The sequence below is a fragment of the Coptis chinensis genome, chromosome 1 (assembly GCF_015680905.1).
Source record: "Coptis chinensis isolate HL-2020 chromosome 1, ASM1568090v1, whole genome shotgun sequence".
Taxonomy (NCBI): Eukaryota; Viridiplantae; Streptophyta; class Magnoliopsida; order Ranunculales; family Ranunculaceae; genus Coptis; species Coptis chinensis.
This window is the reverse complement of record NC_141456.1, coordinates 1,505,748-1,524,332: the sequence shown is the minus strand read 5'-3', so window position 1 is coordinate 1,524,332 and position 18,585 is coordinate 1,505,748. Positions and strand designations below refer to the sequence as shown.

The window sequence follows — 18,585 nt, the reverse complement described above, 5'->3', positions numbered from 1 at the left end:
CATTCCTATATACAGATGGATCCTCGTGGTAAATCCCTGTCCAAGTTTGTTTTTATTTTAGAAAAAACGTCCAATTTGTCAGAAATAAAAGTCAATATTGTATTGGTCTTAAGTCTTAACTCTTCCAGTCTTAACTATTAAGTCAACTTAGCGGAAAAAACAAACAAACTATTAAGTCATGCAACCTCCGTTCTACACTTCCAACGACCAACTACCCAACATAAAATACCGGTTATTAACATTTTGTGCCAACTAAAAACAGTTGGATTGAGAAATCAAAGCAATGTTTCTTACACGTTAGTCAGTTTACTATCCGAACTTTTTTTTATTGATCCTTTATTTTTTTTAGGTAAAGACCTCCTTCATATAGACATCAGTAATCTTGGACCAAAATTTTCCTTGACATCATCTATTCATCATTTTTCAAACTTACAGAAACTTAACAGGAGCGCACTATTATGATGTTCCTTGACATTGCACCAAATATTAAGAGCGAACAATTGTAGAGGAGGAGAGTGAGTTCAATGTTCTTTCCTCTGGTTTACCATAAAAGATGAAGCAAAACCTATAAATGAAAAAATAAAAGTCCAATCCCCCAATGTAATTACAACAATTGCCGACCACCAAACCATAAAACAATACAATTTAATTAAGAAAAACAATAGAAGGTAAAGTGAAAAGAGAAAAAAAAAAATTGCACAAGCTTAATGTAGAAACAAAGAGAACAAACACAGTTAGAAACCCAATTGCGCATGCAGAAAGTTGACAGAATTGATGATAATTTTCCTTGCATGCCATGATTGTGGTGTGGGTCTGTCCAAACTGAATTGGCTTCTTATGAAAGCTCATTATCATCAAATAGATCACGCTGTGGGTCTTGGTCTGGTTCAAGGCTAGAGCGACAGAGCCCTTCTATCCGATGTACCACTTCTGACATTGAAGGACGCTTGTCGGGGTACTGAGCAACACAGTCTACTGCAAGCTGTAAGAGCTGAACCATATCTTCCTCAACATTCTGATACCTCAGGAGCTCAAGATCAAACACCTCAGAAGTCCACTCCTCTCGAACCACAGACTGAACCCACCTTGGGAGATCAACTCCCTCTTCATTCAAGAGGGCATGGGAGGGTGCCTTTCCAGTCAGAAGTTCCAGAAGCAATACACCAAAACTGTATACATCAGCTTTCTGAGAGACTTTTCGTGGATCTGTTACCTCTGGAGCACGGTATCCAGTAACTCGGTTCGGAGTAGAGCTGGGACCAACCAGGTGGGCAAGGCCAAAGTCGGAGACACGGGCATCGTATAGGTTGGTGAGGAGAATGTTGGATGATTTAATGTTGCCATGGGAGACACTGGGTCCCTTCAAATGTAGGTATTCAATGCCCACGAGCAGCTCCAAGGGCAATGCCAGATCGGGTCTCCCAATTCAGTGGAGTCCTACCAGCTCCTCTGTTGCCTGTAGTAAAGTATTGGTCGAAGTACGACGAGAAGAAACAGTTAGTATGAAGCAAAAAATAAAAAACACAGACAACTTAAAATATAACTGAGAGGGTGTTTGATGACTTCGTTTGCACTTTAAATAACATCAAGAACATTGCTTACTTTTAGACTACATTTGAATATCAATACCAAATCGAAGGAGCAAACTCAACTATGGCCTAGGCCTTCCTGCCTCAGTTGTGAAATATTCTTTGAATTATAGAACCTTTGGTACACTTGGGTGGTTGATCTTCCCCAAATTCCTAGTGTCTATACTAGCTGGGGTAGGATGAAGAAGACACTTCCAGGGATGTCTCCTAATAAAAACAGTTGATATCAAGTGTAAAATGATCATAAACACATCAAGTCCCACAATGTACCTCCCTAGGCCTAATGAAAGAAAAGAGGGTAAATATGCCCCCCCAAATTTTTCTTTCTTCTACATCACAAAGGAGGAAATTCAAACACTAAGACCAAATATGTTTCAGCTGCAAAGATGACATGCACATTAGGTTTGACCATCGAAAAGCAGGAAACTATAATGCAAAGCTGAACGAGAGAGAAAAAGTTGAGGGGATCCCCATTCAATCATCGATTGGTCAGTGACACAATGTTGACAAACTTAACAAGAACCTGTTAGAGCATCAAAAGAACCTACAACTACTTATGTTGCATAGACTATTCTAAGAGTGTGGAACACATCCTCAATTCCAATACGACTAAAACTCTTGTGTCACCTTTTGGTTTTTTCTTATCATGATTGCATAATATTGATTACAGAATTTTCTCTTTAATTAAGATTTTTTATAGAAAGCATAGTGGCAATACATATTTATCCTTTCACTGAAGATCATTTCAAGTCTAATAGTACTTCATAGCATAATCCAAACATACAAAATTTACTGGAATGATAGAGAAATAAAATGCTATTTTTCGGGTTATTTTGAATCTACAGACATAATTAATTAATTAATTACATACTTTCAAACCCAGCGTCCATATAAAACAGATTACTGCTAAGGAAATTTTAACAATCAACAAAATTGATCACATTTTCAGATGGATAAATTCAAATTTATACAACAGCACATAACTTCACAGATAGAATAGATTAGGCAATCAAATAATAGTAAACGACATGTAATTCTGCAGATACATATAATGATATAGCACAAACACTACAAAGAACACAACTCAAAAGGACTGTAATTATAACTATGAAATAATGACAAACAAAACAAGAAAGATTGCTGCTCACCGTGTAAAAGTGCCGACAAGCTTCCCATATGCATGTAATCACAGACAAGAAGCTTTTCATCCCTGCTGTAATAATAAGCTCTAAGTGGGACAAGATTAGTGTGATCCATTGATCCAACTAATTCAATCTTCTCTCTAAACGACTGCTCTGGAATTATCACATCCTTCAACCTCTTCACACAAACAATATTCCCAATATCCAATACAGCCTTATACGCCGTCCCAAATGTCCCATTCCCTAATACCTCCGCCGACGCTCTCAACAAATCCTCTAAATCAAAATACTTAGTTGCATTGCGAAAAAACACCAACTTCTTATTCCCACTATTAATCAGCCCCGCTTTCGACTTCCCTTCTCCCGACACATTCTCTCCCTCTCCAATAGACTTATTCTTTCCTACAGCTTCAACTTCAGTAACACCCTTCACTGGGGCAATGTCAACCGATTTCGACTTACTTTTACTAGTTGTTTTTCTACAGCATATAAACAAAACTAATAGAATTAAAAGTAGCCCAATTACCGATCCGATAACTATACCAGCAATAGCTCCTCCAGACAATTTCTTCTTCTTTTTCTTTGTAGGACAAGAATCAATTGGGCATCCATTAAGTGAGTTACCAATAAACGATTCCGGTTTCATACCACGAAATCTCTGCGGAATCGACCCATTTAATCGATTAAACGACACGTTAAACTGTTGAAGACCAGGTACAATTTCCAGGTCAGGGATGGAACCAGTGAGTTGATTTCTCTCCAAGTACAAAGTTTTCAATCTCGTCAAGTTATTAAATTTCAGCGATATTCCACCGGAAAAATTATTATCAGCGAGATTTAACCGAACTAAATTTTCAAGACCGAAGAGAAACGCCGGAATTTCGCCGGAAAATTTATTACCCTGTAAATAAAGATTCCGAAGGTCAACGCATTGGGAAAGGTCAGTGGGGAGTTGACCAGTCAAAGCATTGAGACGAAGTGAGAGTGTGCGAAGTCCGGTGAGATTTCCGATGATGCCCGCCGGAAAAGGGCCCGTGAGGCTTTCTCCGGGGAGGCGGAGAGCTGTGACACGAAGGTTGTTTACACATTCGATGCCTTGCCACGTGCAGGGTGATGATTGGTTTGATGAGGTCCAGTTAAATGATCTTAGGCGGAAATAAGAGTGGAGTGCTAGAAGTGCTGTTGTGTCTGAGGCGAGATCTTGTTTTGAGAGTGGAAGGAAAGTGAGAATGAAAACAAGTGCTACAAAAAAATTTCTCATTTTTTTTTTTCACTTGGAAAAAAACAAGTATAGCAAGTTTTTAAGATTGGTTTTGCATTTTGTTGACAAGAGAAACTAGTCGTTGTGTGTTTGTTGCTGTTTCTCTTTCAATTAAATTCAATCACACTGTTTTTCTCAACTTGGCAACAATATGAGACTTCAGCAATTTTCATGTGAGTCAATTAATAATGTTCCAAATTTCAAACCCCCTTCTAATATTCTCAAGGTAAAATTTTACGATGCTGACACGTGTTTTGACAAGTAGAATATTAAACTTTGGTAATTATGTGGAATCAATCAAGAATCATGGGCTGTTTGAAATTTCAAATAGAAGAATCAGTTACTCGTTTTCTATACTTTATTGCAACTTCTATTCATATCAGCTCAACTTTCAAATTTCTATGAACAAAAAACGAAGTGGTTTAATTTTTAGGATCAGTCAAATGGTAATAAACAATTTTTGTTATAAAAAACTAGACTAACGAATGGGTCCAATTATGTAACGAAATGCAGTGTTTTATTATTCTCTTTTCTTAAAAATATATTTTTTCAAAATTAAAAATGGTGTAGAATTTTCTCTCTTCTCTTTTCTGTATTTGCCGCCATTAAACCTATTCATTTTTCAATAAGAAATTAGAATACCCCATACACTTCCTTTTCATTCTTACATTAATAATTGACATAAGTAAACAATATGTTCAACAACTTCAAAATAAATAAATAAAAAAATTAGAATTTGTGTATAAATTTTAAATTAACATTTTATTTAGAGTGTTTATTGGTTTGATAAGATAAAAAAGAGAAAAGGAGAATGGTGAAGTGAAGAAGATGATTGACTAAGAGCATTTCCAATGCAAGTCAGTATTTTTCACCTCCACGTAGGCTCAATTTTTCCTCTTTGCTACCATTTTTGGTTAAAAGCAAGGTGAGGGTGTAGAGAGAACCCCTTTGTAAATGCAGAGAAAAAACCCTTTTGTTCTAAGAAACCATAAACCAAAAGAAGTGTTTAGATATATTTCAATCAAACAGATTTATCACGCTTAAATTAAAACAATATAAAAACAACCATATTTATACCACACCCCCTACAAAATGAGTTAAGGGCTAATCATTTGTGGATTTGATCTCGCTAATCATTGGATTCATCTAATTTGGAAATCTTTAAAATTAAAACTTTGATTTTTTTTTTTTAATATATTTTGCAAACATCTTTTGATGTGTTATGAAATGAGTTAAAATTTTATAGAGGTGATCTTCATGGTTAGTTGAACACATCCGAGTTTGATACAAAAACTAAAAAAGTCACTTTCGTTGTTTTTTTTTTTTTTTTTTTTTTTCTAAGTTAGCAAATTATATTACCATGAAATAAAATTACAAAATGTTGGCTTAATTAGGAAATGGTTCCTAATTAACCTTAATCAAATCTGAAGTACACAAAATCTGGTGTTTCCCACTTGGAAATCCATGCTGGTTTACCTAGATAAAGAACATGTTCTTATGGGTTGAGGGTCAAATTATGTGTTGCAACTTGATAAGCTAAGAAGTTAACTTCGCGCCACGTATGTGAGATCAACACATAACTCAACTTCTGTTTACAAGTCTCCCAACGAGGTCTCACTTCCCACGGAAGCTCTGAAGTACCAAAAGCGACGACTGCCGCCTTTGAAGTCGGACTCTATCCATAGCTTGTGTCAACCCTTGTCAATGGCCACTTCTATACTTTCTATAATTCCTATAACCTCTGCCACATAACTCATCGCCGTCCCTATGTTCTTGCAAACCACCAACAACACTTTACTATTACTATTCTGATAAACTGATTTGTATCCAGCTGGACCTGGGTTGCCATGTGAGGCCCCATCGGTGTTTACCTTTATGATGCCGTCATCTGGGGGATTCCATTTACAATCTTTGATTCTTGATACTTTTGGGAACTTTGGCGCCAACTTCCATCTTTGAAGCACTTTCGTATTTGAGTGCCAACTGTGTCTTTTGATAGAGCATAAGAGTAATGAATCCGCTTCCTAATATCTGTTTCGCATTTGGACATATTTTTTTCCTTTTCCTCGAAAACAATTCCATTTATGTGCACCCACATTGTAACCATGCCAACCACCACTGTCGCATTCCATAAGTGCTTGATGATCGGACTTTTATTCTTGCTCATCAGCAGAGTCTCTTTAAAGTTAGAGAACACCTACTAAAGTTAAACATCTCAGCTAACCAGTCCCAAAATTGTCTTGAAAAATTGCATTCCCAAATAACATGCTGCAAGTCTTCTTCTCTATCACATCGCAAGTAGCATTTAGAGATGTCTTTTATCCCTTTGCCTTTTAAGTATGTGTCTGTTGCAGCACATTTATGTAGAAGCTTCCAAACAATGGCCGAAAGTTTTGATTAACATAAGAATTTCAGAGAAATTTATCCCACCATACCTTTTGATTTTAAATCTAATTTTCTCCTGTGCTGAACTCGAGAATATTTCCTTCTGATATGGTTTCAAATTCTATAGTCCTTAGATAATGGATTATAGAATCATGGGATTTATTTTCTTTTCATATTTGGCAATTTACGTATTTGTTAAAAAAATATAATAATGCCAAAGAGTTGTGATTTTTGTGTGAGATGCGTTAAAAGGAATCATAATTCTATTTCTCAATCAGAATCCCAGAGATACATATTCACTGTTGTGAGTTGTGACAGCTTTTACTGGTCCCACTGGAAACATTAATAATCAAATGTCATATGCAGATTATATATTTTAATCTTTGTTTTGCCTAAGATTTGGACATTTAAAATAGTCTTACCTCTCTCACCTGTAATTATTTTCACAAGCAAGAGTTGAGGCTGGTGGATTGTGACCACAGGCCAACCATTTCCCTATTACATTACATCAAATCACAATTTATTGGCGATTGGTACATGATGGAAGGAAACAGTATTGTATTGGGGGCTCAATTAGGTTAGAAAAATCCACAACGTAAACTTGTCAACAAACAGTTTGGATTATTGTTCAAGAAAAATCAGCATGTAATCAATTGTTGTACCTTGATCGATCTCAATTCTAAATACGTATCTGTACCGTACGGTACGGGCAAATATTAAATCTAAATAAAATAGAGTTGAGAGTTTATCCTCAATGTCTTGTCATGAAAAGCTTTTATTTGCTTTTGAATCAAGGGGGAGTCAGTTAATTATGTGTCTGTTTACATGGGGTAGAAGCAAAGGAACCTCCTAAGGATCTCGTGATCTCGTTGTTGGTTAGCAAATTCCAAAATTAGACCCCTACAAGCAAAGGAATCTCTCATACTAACAAAAAAAATACAAATTTCAATATCGTAATTGAATCGTAATTTCAAGCAAAGTTCAAATGATGATGAGCTTCAAGTCTTCAAGGTTTCAACTTTCAAACACGTACACCCTATAGACCGGTTCATTTACTTTGAAGGGATTACCAAGCCGCGTGATAGCTGATTGTCTACTTGGCAATTGGCATGCATCTCAGTGCGACTTGGACAAGTTGATGGGTTGAAACTTGAAAGTGTTTCACATGACCTTGGAAATGTTTCTACACCAATTAAGCCCAACTCTTGCGATAAATGCTCAAGGGACTAGTTGTCAATTCGTTATTAGCCAGCGTTTAGCAGTTATGCCAGCCTCATTGTTGACGAGGAGCCATAAATCCAATTTAACAGTAGAAATATCAGTCTTAAAAAATCTAACCACTAACCAGAATACCACATCGATACAAAAGGAAGGAAAGTAGGAATAAGATTAGTTGAACTATTTCTGAGTCAGAAAAGAATAGAAGATACTACAAAGACAACCACGCACCGTCCATTAAAAAATCCAAAAGGAAGAGACAGAAAAAGAAGCTGTTGTTTGAGAAAGGTTCATTTGGAATGACGGTGGAACCATGGTGTTGTATGCTAGTGAGCTTTTGCTTTTCATTGGTCGGCTGTACACATGCAAAATTGTGGGGTTTGTCGGTCATTGTCTATCAACTCCGAAGGATTGTGGTTGTGCCCGTGTGCCGCTGTGTGGGTGCAAAAGGGCTTGGACTCAAAATTTTGTTAATTTCCTTTTCATTAGTCAAGCCCGTTAGCCTTGTCCAGTAAAATGCAAACAAAAATCATGGATAATCCATTGACCGCCTGCAACAAAACACCAAAGTATTTGTATTCAAAGTCGAGGTCGATTATGGGCCTCAACTTAGTAGTCCTCCTTAGCAGTCAAAAACCGTGTTCTAGTTTTTCCTATGAATTTATTGGATCGCTCTCGGTAGTTGTTCAGCACCTAGAAAGTATATCTGATATATGGTTAGCTCCTAAGGCTAAGTCCATTGCAACATTATGCCCTCGAAAATCAGTAAACTTGAGCTCCAATTCCGCAAAACACTAACCCTTATTATATATATATATAAGACACGAGTATGCGAACCGTGTTATGCATCGGTGTTTTTCAAATTTTTAAATCTGTCGCTCTAACATCTTTCTTTTTGATAGTATGATTTTTTAAATTATAGTTATAATCTAAAAAATAATATAAAAACATTAGGAGAGGTTGAATATAATTTGAGTGACGTGAATGCGGTTTTCTAAATTATTTTAAATAATATGAAGCTAATTCTAATTTCAATAAAATGAGAGAGTTTTGATAAATTATTTAAAAAGGAGGGAGCAGATTAGAATAATTAAGAGAGGTGGTTCTAATAAAATCATAAAATAGAGAGATTACAAATACACAGTTCGGTTGAGAAATTTTCCTCCTACAATCCGGCTATCATATAGTGTAGAGATATGGGATATATTTTGCGGGTATGCCGCAACCATTGGTCGTGGCAGCCACCAACATCAGTATCCACTGGGGCAAGCGTCGGTAGCCACCACTACCAACGTCAGTAGCCTTTACCACCATATTCCTTTTCTCTTGACACACATATTGTGGACAAAAGAAGTTGCATAAATGAAGCCATTAAGAGTGGATACTGGTAAAGATTGCTAACGCCCGCGAGTGGCTACTGCCTACTGGCTCTTCTGCCCCTTAGAGACTAGCTACCTTATCCATGCATCCAACTCCCTATGCTACACAGATGCATCAGAATATATGGAAACCGTTGGACCTAGCCTAAGGATCTTAGATTTCATTTAGTTCATTTGCATGCAGTTCCTACTAGGGTACCTACTCAGTTGTAGACTCTCGGAATGTGCCCGATATGATCACACAACAAAGAGCAAAACACTCGATCATATTAAGCAGTTCTTGAAGTTCCTTCTGATATAATTAATGTCCTGTCCTCCTGCAAATTCGCTCTCTTAACCAACATGTAAGTTTGTATATCGCCATAATAATTGGTTACATTGAGGCCAGAACACTCGCCACTTTTCCATGATAGTGGATGTCCTTCATTTTCAAAAAAGAATTAATCACAAAACCAACAAAAGAAAAAACAAGAATCAACCAACCTACAGACAGTTAGACACCTATCGTTTTGGAGTCCCATAGTACGAACTTGGGAGCACAAACACGACCCAATTGAACGAATTCCTCTCTATAAAAGTAATCACAAACGACTAGCAGAACAATCTCAAACAATATTCTCTATAAGCAAGGGTTTAAATTCTGAGAACTACATGTTTTTCACTTAATTCACAGTTCATACACCATTGAAACAATGCTAGACAATTGTTCATCATATGTATGACTTGTATTAGTAATATTTGACTACAAGGAAATGGAGTCTATTCTCAATCTGGCAATTAAACATTGTCAGAGCTTTTGATAGAACTTGCAATTGTAATAAGGGCTTCATTCAAAAATCGCAACTCAGATGCAAAGAACCAGATATAGCTCTGAAACTTATCGCTACTTGATCCTAACGGCGGCCACAAACTGAAACACTCAAAATTCTCTCATAAAACCTTGGTTGCCCTGTAAGGATTAGTATTGTGTGAACTTTGCACTGTCAAGGCATGCGATTAAGCAATTCTCTATCTTATACACCTAGCAAGACAGAGCAAGCCTCTCAAAGCAGCCAGTGCAGCTGCTAACCTATCAAGCTATGTCCAGTTCACTTCGTAAATCCTGCAAAGTCCCCCAGACGGGATATCATTTTGAAAAACAAGGGAGTAATTTAACCGAATTATTAAAAGGAATCAAGAACAAAATGGGAAAGGGAGGTAAGTAGTAGAAAACAACTTATTTATTTGTTTATGTGATCCCAAAGTGAATCCACTTCTGGGTGGGTATGAAGCAAGCAGAGTAACAGACAGTAATAATGTTTGCGAACAAGTTGCTACCAACTTTTGCTGGTGCTTCAAAGTTCAAACCAAACAAATCAAGGATCAGAAATACAGATTCTGGCATCACTTGAAGTCTCAGACAACACCAAAATTCGGCATACACAACTCCAAAACCAGAATGGACACTATATCTACTCCTACAAAACTAAAAAGTTAATGAATATTGGAGAAGCCTATTGAATGTCCTTGGGAGGACCTCACCTCAACTGACCACCAAAGATAACAAATCATAGTAAGAATCGTTTGCAATGAGGAACTGTAGGAAAACATTCCATTCTTTGTATTCGAATTTCAAAAATAAAAAAAAGCTGGAATAGATATAAACACAAGAAAAGAGGAACTGGTACATCCACTCCATTGATAATATAGGCTAAGATGGTAGAAGTATAGAACACAATCCTAAATCTTCATAATCAAACTGCAAAATGCAAACTAATATAGATAATATATCTAATCCATTCATTCACAAACCATCTAATATTAACACTATTCAACTTACATTACACATAACAGTAGCATTAATTAACTAAAAATACTTGAAAATTTCTTAATAACAAACATCTTACCATATACCATAAAAACGAAAAACAACAATCCTCGATTCTTCAAAATACCAAAAAAAAAAAAAAATTACATAATCCAAAATACCGACATTCACGAAATAAACCCAAAATTCCGTTCCAATCCCATCTCAGTCCTGATTCTTCAATTTCTCGACACGTTGATTTAGCTGTTCGATCTTAACAACAAGATGAGTCACCGAATACAAAAGCCAATAAAAGATCAAAGCTGAAGCAATCAACAACGCATTCCTCTGGCTTTTCATAATAGATTTCTGATGACGTAGATGTTCAGTTGGTGTACATGAATCACCTTCACAAGATGGACGGGTCTCATATTTCCAGTAAATATCCATTAAAAGGAACAAACAAAACGGTACAATCGATAAAAACGGTTTCAGTAAGTTTCTTGTCACTGCAATCAGCCCTTTTCTCAGTTTTTCAAGACCTGGTAAGGTTAGCAACAAGACCATGATTGCTTCTGCACCTGCTGCGTATCCTAACACTACCCATTCCAACGCCATTACAAATTTATTGATTAGGGTTAAAAATTGAAGATGTAGATGGTGGTTGCGATTGCGGTGGATCTTTATAATGGGAAGTAGGACACGTGGTGGGATTTGGAGTTATAAGGGACACGTGGCGGTGTTAGATGGGTGACTTTTTATTAGGTTGTACGGATTTATTCTTTACTTTGGAGAGAAGTAAATAATGGGCTGGACTTGGATGGACCCTGTAAATTTTTAGGCCCAAACTTGGTGACTCAAATATTGAATGCCACTTGGTGTTTATTAGTTGTATAATCATGATTCATGCAACACAAGTAAAGCATGCATGGTTGCTTAAAACAGATAAAGCATTAAAGAGAAGTAGTAGATTAATGTGTGGGAGGTAGAGATGGTAGTGAAGGAGGCTTTGGTGGTGTGTAGTGACAAGAGCTTGAATGCAGGGATTACTGTGTGGGATATGGAAACTGGGGATCATTTGCTTCACATACCTACTTGTGCTTCTCAAACTCATGGCCTTTTTTGCTTGAGGAACCACTTTCTTGTTGCTTCTCAAGTCCAAAAACAAGGTTCTGTTTGTGGTGGCGCCATCTTCATCTGGCCTATCAACAAGGTAAATGTCCTTTGGCACAAAGTAGACAAATATTTTTTATGTATGTTAGGAAAATTGGTTATTGTGTTAACAAATTTCTCATATGAAATTGGTCATTTCTTCACTTGCAGCCTCAAGCACCACTCCGAAATTATACAATAGAAGTCATTGGTCCAATCTGTTGTACAAAGGATAGTCTATATCTTGCAGGTGGGACATCAACTGGAAATGCTCATGTTTGGGAGGTAATTAGCTAAGCACATTTGTCTTCCCTCATTTTGCTGACTTGAGTTTAAGCTGCTAATGTGACTCAAAGATGCATCTATGAAAAATTTGTTATGGTGTAGGTTTCAAGTGGAAGGATGGTTAAGAGCTGGCGTGCACATATGAAATCAATCAAGTGCATGACCTTTTCTAGTGACAATTCTCTTCTGATTTCAGGTTCAAGTGATGGTGAAATCCGTGTATGGTCTACCATAAGGTAAGAACTCACATAGTGATGTAGTATGATATTGTCTAATTTATTCCACTCTGATTCCCTGACTTTCGTGAGAATATTTGCTCTGTTAAAATACTGATAATACACTGTTAAACTCATTCTGATGCAAGTTTGCTAGACGTTGCGGATTGCCAAAGTGTGCCTTCTTTCTTCCATTCTTGGTTGGAGCACCACTCCTCTGTAACAGGTCTTCTATCCACGTCAAATTGTGTACTAGTAACAAGCTCCCTTGATGGCACATGCAAGGTTGATCGATTGAGTTATATATGTTAATAGTTTTCCAATCATGGCTTTTCGTGTGTTAAGTAACGCTTTTAGGTTTTCTGCAGATTTGGGAGATGATCTCTGGAACTCTGAGGAGAACTCAAGTTTTTTCACAAGCTATAACCGCAATAACTTTAGATTCTGAAGAACAGTTCTTATATTTTGGTAGTGTGGATGGAAGGATTTTTGTCAACACACTCCATGGTGGGCTACAAGAGGAAAATGTTGTTCATTCAGAAGAACAATGTCTGGTGGTGCTAAATGGACACAAGTAATGTATGCTGGCCGGTTTTGGGATTTCATTATATTGTTAAGATAGATTACATTTAAAAACCAACATAAATTGGGAACCATTTGCGGGGAAACCAGTAATTTCCCTCATCTCCTGTTCAGGAATTCATAGGTCTTTTGCTAGGAATCACAATATATGAATTAGAAGTTGTAACGAGGTTTCAATGACACAGGCTTGATCGATTGGCAAAATATAGTCCGCTTTCTTGACAGAATTTTCTATTTGAAGTGCCTCCATCTTAAAATTTGTTGTAGTTCAGTTAAAAGGTTCTACATCTCAGACTTATGGCCTCTTATAGTACGTAGTCTAAGACTCTAAGTAGCAGCTACTTAATTTAACGATTGAGACATTGCTAAAAACTTTATGTTACTAGTTTAACACGAAATTGTTTTTAGGTTTTATCAGCAAACTATGCAGGTGAACATTGCAATTAAAAAAACTCATTTGGCTTTATAGGTGTTCTGTAACAGCTTTATCTGTCAGCATAAGTGGACTGTTTCTCATTTCTGCTTCGGAAGACTGCACTGCATGCCTTTGGGATGTGAAGAGTTGGGTGGTTATTCGAACTTTCAACCATAGCAAAGGTAATCTGGATCCTAGATTGCTTATCTTCTTGTTTATAATGAAGCAGTTTCTTTTCTTTATATGTTTTAATCAGATAACATAATAGCAATGCGGTTTTAACTTACACATGGCAGGGCGCATAACAAATATACTGGTAATCCCGCAGTCGCTGCTCCTTCCAATAATGGAGAAGCATAAAAAGGGTTCTTATCATCCCCGTGTTTCTACGCTAGACAAGTATCCCCAGCCAGAAAGTTCCTCCGGGGAATTTATTGCACATCTACCAACATATTGTTCAATTGAAGATGATCACATCAAGAGTGGGTTTCAAAGCCATAATACAATGAATCAGCAAATTATGGATTTAGAGGTCCTCTGTCTCTTCCTATCTTTAGTTCCTACTTTGTTGCTTACCTATATTCTACCTATATGCACAAGGCAGCATATAAACTTTTTGGTTCTTTAAACAAATTTCTCAGTGCGAAAGTACATAAATACACATTATTTTTGAATGTTTAGTAACATGATAAAGTTATCACGAAATAAATTGGTATATATTGTTTCTTTTGAGGTACATTAATTTACCATCCAGAAGCTGGTAAAATAGTAAACAACATGTAATTTTGTTTTCTGCAACTGTTGGACAGCAAGAACGCACACCTGAGGCATTACAAATGAAGGTGGATACAAGTGTGGAAAAGCGAGTTTGGGCTACAGGCATGGCTAAGGACATGACGGACATGAACAAGCACTTGCGATCACGGCTGCTAGATTTAATGCAATCCAGATTGTCTTGCGAGTTGGGCTATTCAACCACTGAAAAAAGAAGGAAGTTCGGAGCTTCTTCTAGTGGACTGTCAGGGGAGGAACACAGAGAGTTTCTAACATAATGGTTTGGTTTTGTGTGTAGCTGAGATTCTCGTGTATGCAATCCTGTATTTGCAAAGTAAAAATGATTAGACGTATTTGCAATGTGAATGTGTAGTGTGGTTTTCAGTAATAGTTTTGAAAAATAAATAAGCATATTGGATTCTTTCTTCCACACACACAGAAGCCTAAGGAGAGTGATATAAATAAGCATATATATCTTTTACCTATAACGAAAACTCCCCAAGCTATAGTGTTATTTCCATCAACTGGATTTTTTGCTTTCCAATTTTGCTCATAATTTCTATTTACAATGCTATAATCTGATTTTATTTATAATTTATTATATTTGATAAGAGTAAATGTGTAAATGTAATATTCAACTCTAACTAGATTGGTCAACAAATTGTGTCTGGGTTGGAATTCGATGGGCCTTTTTACTACTGGACTTCAGTTGCAATTTGGTTAGGCTTATTTTGAATAGGCTTCGGTTGCAATTTTTTTAAAATCAATCTTGCCACATGGACTGGACTTTTGTTGCGCTTGCTTTCGTGGCTTGGTTAATTGGACAACTCTCAATTTCACGCTCTTTTAAAATTCGAAAATTATTTTATTTTTTTTTATCCCGACAAATTTAACACATTTAGTCTAAATTAGTGGGTTAGTGGGACTTCTTTACATCTAGAACAACAAATCGGGTCGAGAATTAAAAAAATTATAATCGATTCAAATTTGAATTTTGGAATTGTGGTTTTTTTATTAACCCGACTGATTTTGGTTTCGGATAGGTATCATAAAATAAATGCGAAAAAAACAGACACATCAGTTGCAATTTGGTTAGGCTTATTTTGACTGGGATTTGGTTGCAATTTTTTTTTAAATCAACATTGCCACATAGACTGGACTTTTGGTGGGCTTGCTTGATGGTTTAGTTAATTGGACAGCTCTAGTATTATTTAAAATGGACTGAATGGGTTCACAGTAAAGCAAATGGACTCAACCTAAGGAGACTGAACCGGTGCAAACTATTATTTAAAAAACGGGTTGCTTTAAACCCTCCACGTATCTCTTTAGTTTAACACGGAAACCGGTTGGAGGAATAAACCAGGAAAAAATATACCTTGCTTCATTCCCTTTTTTTATTCCCATCACTCTCTCTGTCTCTGATTCTCTGATTGAGTTTATATATAATAAAGAGTGATTAAATTTTGTAAATATTTTCCCGTCGTCGTCATGGTAAAGACACAGAAAGAGAAAAAAGCACCGTTTCTATCAAAGTGTTACGACATGGTAAATGATCCGGGTTCTAATCATATCATATCGTGGGGTTCTACTGATACAAGTTTTATTATTTGGGATATGATTTCTTTTGAAAAAGAATTGCTTCCTAAGTATTACAAGCATAGCAATTTTTCTAGTTTCATGAGGCAGCTTAACATATATGTGAGTCTCTTCTTTCTTTCTTTCTTTCTTTTATGTTGCTTAATCTAATCTGCAATGACCATGTTTTGTTATCTCGATTCGTTGTTAAAAGGCCATAATGTGTTTCTTGGTGTAAAGTGTCGCTTGAAATTCATTGGATAATGGCAGGCATGGAGGTCGAATTTGATATAGATTTTGTGAGTGAGTTGGAATTGTGTCAAGATTTATAAGGTAATCTTAACAACGAGGAAAAAATATAGTTTTGTTTTCTTTTCTACTGTACTGTACCTGAGAGCACCAATACCACACGAAAACTTTGGCGGCATTTAATCTCTGAGCACATTAGTGAATGTGTATTGGTCCAGACTTTTGGTTATCACGGAACTTGAATTTAGGTTGTTGTTATCGTGAAAAAAATGAACTTGTGTGGTTGATCATGGTTTTATGAGTTGCTGTTTGGCAAGGTGACTAACCACTCTTTTTGGTGTTGCTTTGATTATTTTTCCGACCTCCATATTAACTTCTCCAGTGATGATGCAACAGATGAGGACATTTAATCTTTAGATAGGTGCTGACGTTTTCAGAAAATTTGCAACATAAATCTCACATATTTGGTACTAAAACAAAGATTACTTGAGCATTACAACAGAATAAATGTTTCTTATATGTCATTCGCTTTCATTTTATCTATGATAGCTGCCTTAGGTGCTCATGTGAAACACATTGAGATCACTAAGAGTATAATTGTTAGTATGGTTGGATGGAAGTTCCATCTTCGCAAAGTACGGCCCAGCATTTCATTGTGTTTTGTTTCTACTCCTTTGCATGATAAGCGTTTTCATGGATATTGGCTGTTGTTCATGTTTTTAAATTCTTTCATTCTTTCTCTCGATTTGTTATGTACTGTATCTTCTTATTTGCCAACGGTGATGATAAGCTTTAGTAATGAAGATTAATCTTTATCTTTCTTATTTTTTTTTCGTTGTTATGACTCATTTGTAATTGTAAACTCTGCATCAATTCATGCCAGGGGTTTAAAAAATGTGATCCAGATCGCTGGGAGTTCACTAACAATGGATTTATCAAGGGTCAGAAGCAGTTCTTGAAAATTATCCCTAGAAGGAAATCTTCTCAACTTAATAGTCAACAGAATCAGTCAGACCAAACTGATACTTCTCCTAGTTCATGTGTTGAAGTTGAGAGTTTCGGGCCTTGGGAGGAAGTTGAGATTCTTAAGAAGGATAAAAATGTAGTCATGCAAGAGTTGGCTATTCTCAGGCACAATCAACAAGGTGCAGATGGTAAGCTACATCTCTTGGGACAACGGCTTCAAGGGATGGAAATAAGCCAGCAACAGATGTTATCATTTTTGGCTATGGTTGTTCAGAGCCCTGGTTTTTTAGGTCAGTTGTTGCAGCAGAATGAAAGCAATTGGCGGATATCTGGTACTAACAAAAAAAGACCATTTATCGCACTAGAGCAAGGTACAGAGGGTGATGAACCAGTAGCTTCTGATGGTCAGATAGTGAGGTACCAGCCACTGATACATAATTGGGATGGATCTCAACAATATGATCATTCTCCAGATGGGCTTGATGATTTATTTGAGACTAATGATATGGTGTCTGAGGAGCACATGCCAGTGCTGATGGAAGAAGATGGAAACTTTGAAAAGGAAGGCCAGTTTGTTTTCCCGGATTTACTTGAAGATGGTATGTTGGAGAAACTTCTGCTTGCTAGTCCGTCTGTGGAAACGACTGAACAATCTCAAAATCTTGACCGTCTAACTGAAGAGCTTAGACTCTTAGTTTCTGAAACAAACAACCCAGATGGTGAGATTTAATGCATTTTTGTCAATCTTAAAATGTTTGGTTCATCTTCCCTTCCACAGCTTTTGTATAGAGCGAAGGTGGAAGTATGGAAGAGTAAGTAATCTTTTTTTTGAACTTTGAAAATAGCCAATTGATGATTGAAGTATGGAAGATAAAGAACCACTTCCTGATGATAAACTTTGGTACTGAAGTACTCTCAGCAGAGTCCTTTTCCTTTTGCAATCTATTCTTTTGAACCTTTTTGCCCGGGTCCAAATATATATAGATGATTTATACTTTGTTAAAATAAATGAAAAAAAATGAATTAATAAATGGTGGAAAACTTCAAACAAAAGAAGCAGCTGAGATAATCTGATACTGAAATTAGAGGTGGTTGCAGACTTGCAGCAAAGAAGGTCAGTGTACTAAATTATCAGTTGATGGATGCTAAAGTGTTGGAACATTTCTCAAGTCAAAGGAACTTTGTTTAAGATTTGAAGTTAACTCATTTGGTGTGCAAATACTTGAGTTTGATTACTCGATTGAGATACAGGTCTTTCCCGTCTGAACTGAACATAAGCATATATTTTTTTCGATGCAAAACTACTTGGATTATATATAATCACCTAAAGGTGAACTGGAACACAATCCGCGTCAACCATACACTTCCGAAGATCAGACCTACCCAGCTGATGGTTAGCCTATTTTGCTAGTGAGTTTGCATCCCCATTTAAAATCCTACTAACCCAATAAAAGTTACATGAGTTAAACTCCAAAACAATAGTGAAAATAGAAGTTTTCAGCATATCCAGGGTCCAAGGACAGTCAGCCCCTTGAAGTACCTTTATCACCTCAAGATTGTCACCTTCCAAAACATAGTTGTTTTGTCTAAGCTGTTTGGCCAACAAGGCTAC

At 36.5% G+C, this 18,585-nt stretch overlaps 3 protein-coding genes and 1 pseudogene across 5 annotated transcripts; 2 read left to right on the top strand and 2 right to left on the bottom strand.

Moving 5' to 3' along the window:
- Positions 1 to 516: 516 nt before the first annotated feature.
- Positions 517 to 4,140, bottom strand: LOC147521137 (putative inactive receptor kinase At1g48480; annotated as a pseudogene). The gene is made up of 2 exons (XR_015213069.1): positions 2,738 to 4,140; positions 517 to 1,456 (listed from the first exon to the last, which is right to left on the bottom strand). The product of XR_015213069.1 is annotated as a putative inactive receptor kinase At1g48480 (transcript).
- A 6,697-nt stretch (positions 4,141 to 10,837) lies between these two features.
- On the bottom strand, positions 10,838 to 11,467 carry LOC147521136 (uncharacterized). Its single transcript, XM_086593482.1, has one exon. It carries the CDS (start codon positions 11,376 to 11,378, stop codon positions 10,986 to 10,988), a length of 393 nt encoding a protein of 130 aa, XP_086449608.1. The 5' UTR covers positions 11,379 to 11,467; the 3' UTR covers positions 10,838 to 10,985.
- A 144-nt stretch (positions 11,468 to 11,611) lies between these two features.
- LOC147521135 (protein ROOT INITIATION DEFECTIVE 3-like) lies at positions 11,612 to 14,619 on the top strand. 2 transcript variants are annotated; one of them, XM_086593391.1, is made up of 8 exons: positions 11,612 to 11,973; positions 12,084 to 12,197; positions 12,300 to 12,433; positions 12,562 to 12,697; positions 12,781 to 12,986; positions 13,464 to 13,591; positions 13,706 to 13,941; positions 14,219 to 14,619. In XM_086593391.1, the coding sequence occupies exons 1-8, from the start codon at positions 11,752 to 11,754 to the stop codon at positions 14,459 to 14,461; spliced, it is 1,419 nt and encodes a 472-aa protein (XP_086449517.1). In that variant the 5' UTR covers positions 11,612 to 11,751; the 3' UTR covers positions 14,462 to 14,619. The 2 variants fall into 2 exon arrangements, with proteins under 2 accessions (XP_086449517.1, XP_086449552.1); XM_086593426.1 differs by lacking the exon at positions 14,219 to 14,619 and having other exon boundaries at positions 13,738 to 13,911.
- A 901-nt stretch (positions 14,620 to 15,520) lies between these two features.
- Positions 15,521 to 18,274, top strand: LOC147521134 (heat stress transcription factor A-1b-like). The gene is made up of 3 exons (XM_086593342.1): positions 15,521 to 15,881; positions 16,891 to 17,834; positions 18,034 to 18,274. The coding sequence occupies exons 1-2, from the start codon at positions 15,672 to 15,674 to the stop codon at positions 17,701 to 17,703; spliced, it is 1,023 nt and encodes a 340-aa protein (XP_086449468.1). The 5' UTR covers positions 15,521 to 15,671; the 3' UTR covers positions 17,704 to 17,834; positions 18,034 to 18,274.
- The last annotated feature ends 311 nt before the right edge of the window (positions 18,275 to 18,585 follow it).

Coding starts and splice junctions, on each gene's coding strand:
- LOC147521135 (XM_086593391.1), top strand. CDS start 11,752: ATGGTAGTGAAGGAGGCTTTGGTGGTGTGTAGTGACAAGAGCTTGAAT. Junction 12,434..12,561: donor CGTGTATGGTCTACCATAAG/GTAAGAACTCAC, acceptor TTCTGATGCAAG/TTTGCTAGACGTTGCGGATT. Junction 12,698..12,780: donor CCCTTGATGGCACATGCAAG/GTTGATCGATTG, acceptor GGTTTTCTGCAG/ATTTGGGAGATGATCTCTGG.
- LOC147521136 (XM_086593482.1), bottom strand. CDS start 11,378: ATGGCGTTGGAATGGGTAGTGTTAGGATACGCAGCAGGTGCAGAAGCA.
- LOC147521134 (XM_086593342.1), top strand. CDS start 15,672: ATGGTAAAGACACAGAAAGAGAAAAAAGCACCGTTTCTATCAAAGTGT. Junction 15,882..16,890: donor TGAGGCAGCTTAACATATAT/GTGAGTCTCTTC, acceptor AATTCATGCCAG/GGGTTTAAAAAATGTGATCC.